At 33.9% G+C, this 2570-nt stretch overlaps 1 protein-coding gene across 1 annotated transcript; it reads right to left on the bottom strand.

Moving 5' to 3' along the window:
- Positions 1-1329: 1329 nt before the first annotated feature.
- LOC118047415 (calcium-binding protein PBP1) lies at positions 1330-1898 on the bottom strand. Its single transcript, XM_035056700.2, has one exon. It carries the CDS (start codon positions 1810-1812, stop codon positions 1471-1473), a length of 342 nt encoding a protein of 113 aa, XP_034912591.1. The 5' UTR covers positions 1813-1898; the 3' UTR covers positions 1330-1470.
- Positions 1899-2570: the final 672 nt, after the last annotated feature.

The raw sequence follows: 2570 nt of genomic DNA on the forward strand, positions 1-2570 counted from the left end.
ATTTTTTGTGTAATTTTCTATAATCATGAAAGCATTTTGATATTTTGATATTGTTTTATTATTTTTAAATTCTAAAAAGCTATGCTGAATCAACATTTACTTAGGTCTAAAAAACAGGCAAAACCAAAATTACTTATGTGCTAGAGCCAGAGTGATTGGGTCTAGTATGACTACTAGACATTTTAATATTTTTTTAAATTTTTTTAAAAATAATATTGACTCGTTACGTAGCGCGAACAAATATATTAGTAAATTCTATGTTATGCGTGTCCATGTAGCGGATACATATGTAAATAAATATTTTCTTTTAGTGATCAATATGCATTTTCTCAAGAATATTTATATGTATTGACATATTTCCATTTTAAATAAGCTCTCTTTTTTGTTATTATTTGTGTTGGAAGAATGCTCTCCATTCAGCATTTCCAACCAGGAATATCCATTATGAACTTTAAGATTTAGTTTGTGTTCGTGTAAGATTAAAATCATCAAGCAAAAATGTTAAAGAGTAAAATTTAAAGATAAAAAGCTCAAGGTTTAAAAAATATTAAAGGATTAAGTGTAAAGGATATTTGATGAGAGATGAAGAGAAATAATGGTAAAAGTAAATCCTAATATAAATCAAATTAAATAATAGTATACTTACTGTTCAAAATGAAAAATGTAAAAAAAAAATATATATTAATATTAGATTTAAGAAATAGATAAAATCACCCAGCACCCACCCTTTATGATTTTGAAGCTGCCCTTCAAGCTAACTCAGACCTCATACCTGAACTTGCCTATCAAGAGACTGTTTGGGCTCAAACCTGAACCGGCCCATTAAGAAATTGTTTGGGGTTATAATGCAACCTATTTTTTCATAATATTTTGAGATTGTTTTTTATTTATTTATTTTTTAATTTTTGGATCATATGTTTTGATATTAAAAATTAATTTATTTAAAAAAATTATTTTAATATATTTTCAAATAAAAAATATTAAAAAAAACAACTAATAAGTTTAGATGAGCATGTAACAAACCCAGCCCAGTATCTCTTTGGACTTGTAAGCTGGCCTAAGAAAGTTTGTCCCAAAAAGCCCATAAATTCTCCGGACTTATAAGATGGTCTTAAAAATGGCTTCATAGTCTAGCCAGATTCCTTTCTCTGGCCCTTTCTTCTTTTACCTTTGATTTTGTCACCTTCTAAGAAATGCGCTATTGGCGTAAGATTCGTTTTAAGAATTGAATCAAACTATTGTGTTCCATGCTTGAAAAGGAAGGTTGATATATTGCAATCAATGAGCTTCATATTAAAAATTTAATGAGTTAATTCTATGTAATGAAAATGAAAGAGAAGAATAAAATGTCTGCATTGCAACAAATTAGATCGATGGAGAGCTACAATATCTTTAGAAAGAAGAAGAAGAAGACGAAGAATGATAAAAAAAAAAAAAAGAAAAAAAAAAAAAAAAAAAAAGAGGAGAGGCCTACATCTCACTAACAATAGCCTCTACGAGCCATTTTGTTGAATTCATCATCAACCCAGGACTCAGCCTGAACATAAGTGTACAAAATTCCATCTCATTCAAAGCACCATCTCCATCCAAATCACCTTCTCTTACCATACACTTTACTTCATCGTCACTCATATCCTGCAATCCAAGCAATGCTGAGTTCCTCTTCAAACTCTCAAATGTGATCAAACCCTTGTCTTCATCAACCAACAGCTGAAACCCATTGGACAGCTCCTTCATGAACCCTTCAGCGCCTAGCTTCTCCACCATGGCGGGAAAGAAATCCTCGAACACAATCCCATTTCGCGACGCCATTGGAGACCACTCACGCAGCGTAAACTAGCGCTCAGCTAGCTGTTTGCGTATGGAATATCTAATGCAAGATGGAACTGAGAAATTATGAAGGTTGTGACGATGGAAATGTGACTCGATAAGGTCCATATTTATAGTTTGTAAAGAGAATACCGAGGCTTAGGAGGAAAGGAAGAGAAGTGTTCGAGGAAAGATCATCGGATAGGTGTCAATGACAAAAGTACAGATAATAGAGGTTAGTTGTCAAGGAAGGTTGTTCTGGCCGGCTTTTTGTTGCGTATGATCCGTGACCATTTCTTCCTCGAAGTTGCATGGGAAGGTACCAACTTTAATTTTTGGTAATGGGGCTTGCTTGCTTGCTAGCTAGCATTTTCCTTGCCAAAAAGTCGAGCTTTGTTTTGGACGGCATCATTTACAAAAACGCCACGCAAGTAATGTACACATATCTAAAAAAAAAGGATGACGAATAAAATACTCCATATATAAAGGAGTGGTTTTGACCCACCGGCAAATTAAACCTGAAAAAAATACAAGGACATGGCCACACAACGGAGGTCGTCGGCAAGCATGAGATGATGAATGTTCCCTTGTAGGGCTAGAGCCCGGAGCCAATTTTTAGCAACCTAGCTATAATCCCTTAACCATATAGTCTATGACTCTAAGCCAATATATTAATTCGAGGGTCCACATGATATTTTTCTTTTTTGAACTGCGATATGGCTGGTGGCGCGCGACTATCCATCCATGTTTTTTTCTTTCGG

The sequence above is a fragment of the Populus alba genome, chromosome 11 (genome assembly GCF_005239225.2).
Source record: "Populus alba chromosome 11, ASM523922v2, whole genome shotgun sequence".
NCBI classification, from domain to species: domain Eukaryota; kingdom Viridiplantae; phylum Streptophyta; class Magnoliopsida; order Malpighiales; family Salicaceae; genus Populus; species Populus alba.

Coding starts and splice junctions, on each gene's coding strand:
- LOC118047415 (XM_035056700.2), bottom strand. CDS start 1,812: ATGGCGTCGCGAAATGGGATTGTGTTCGAGGATTTCTTTCCCGCCATG.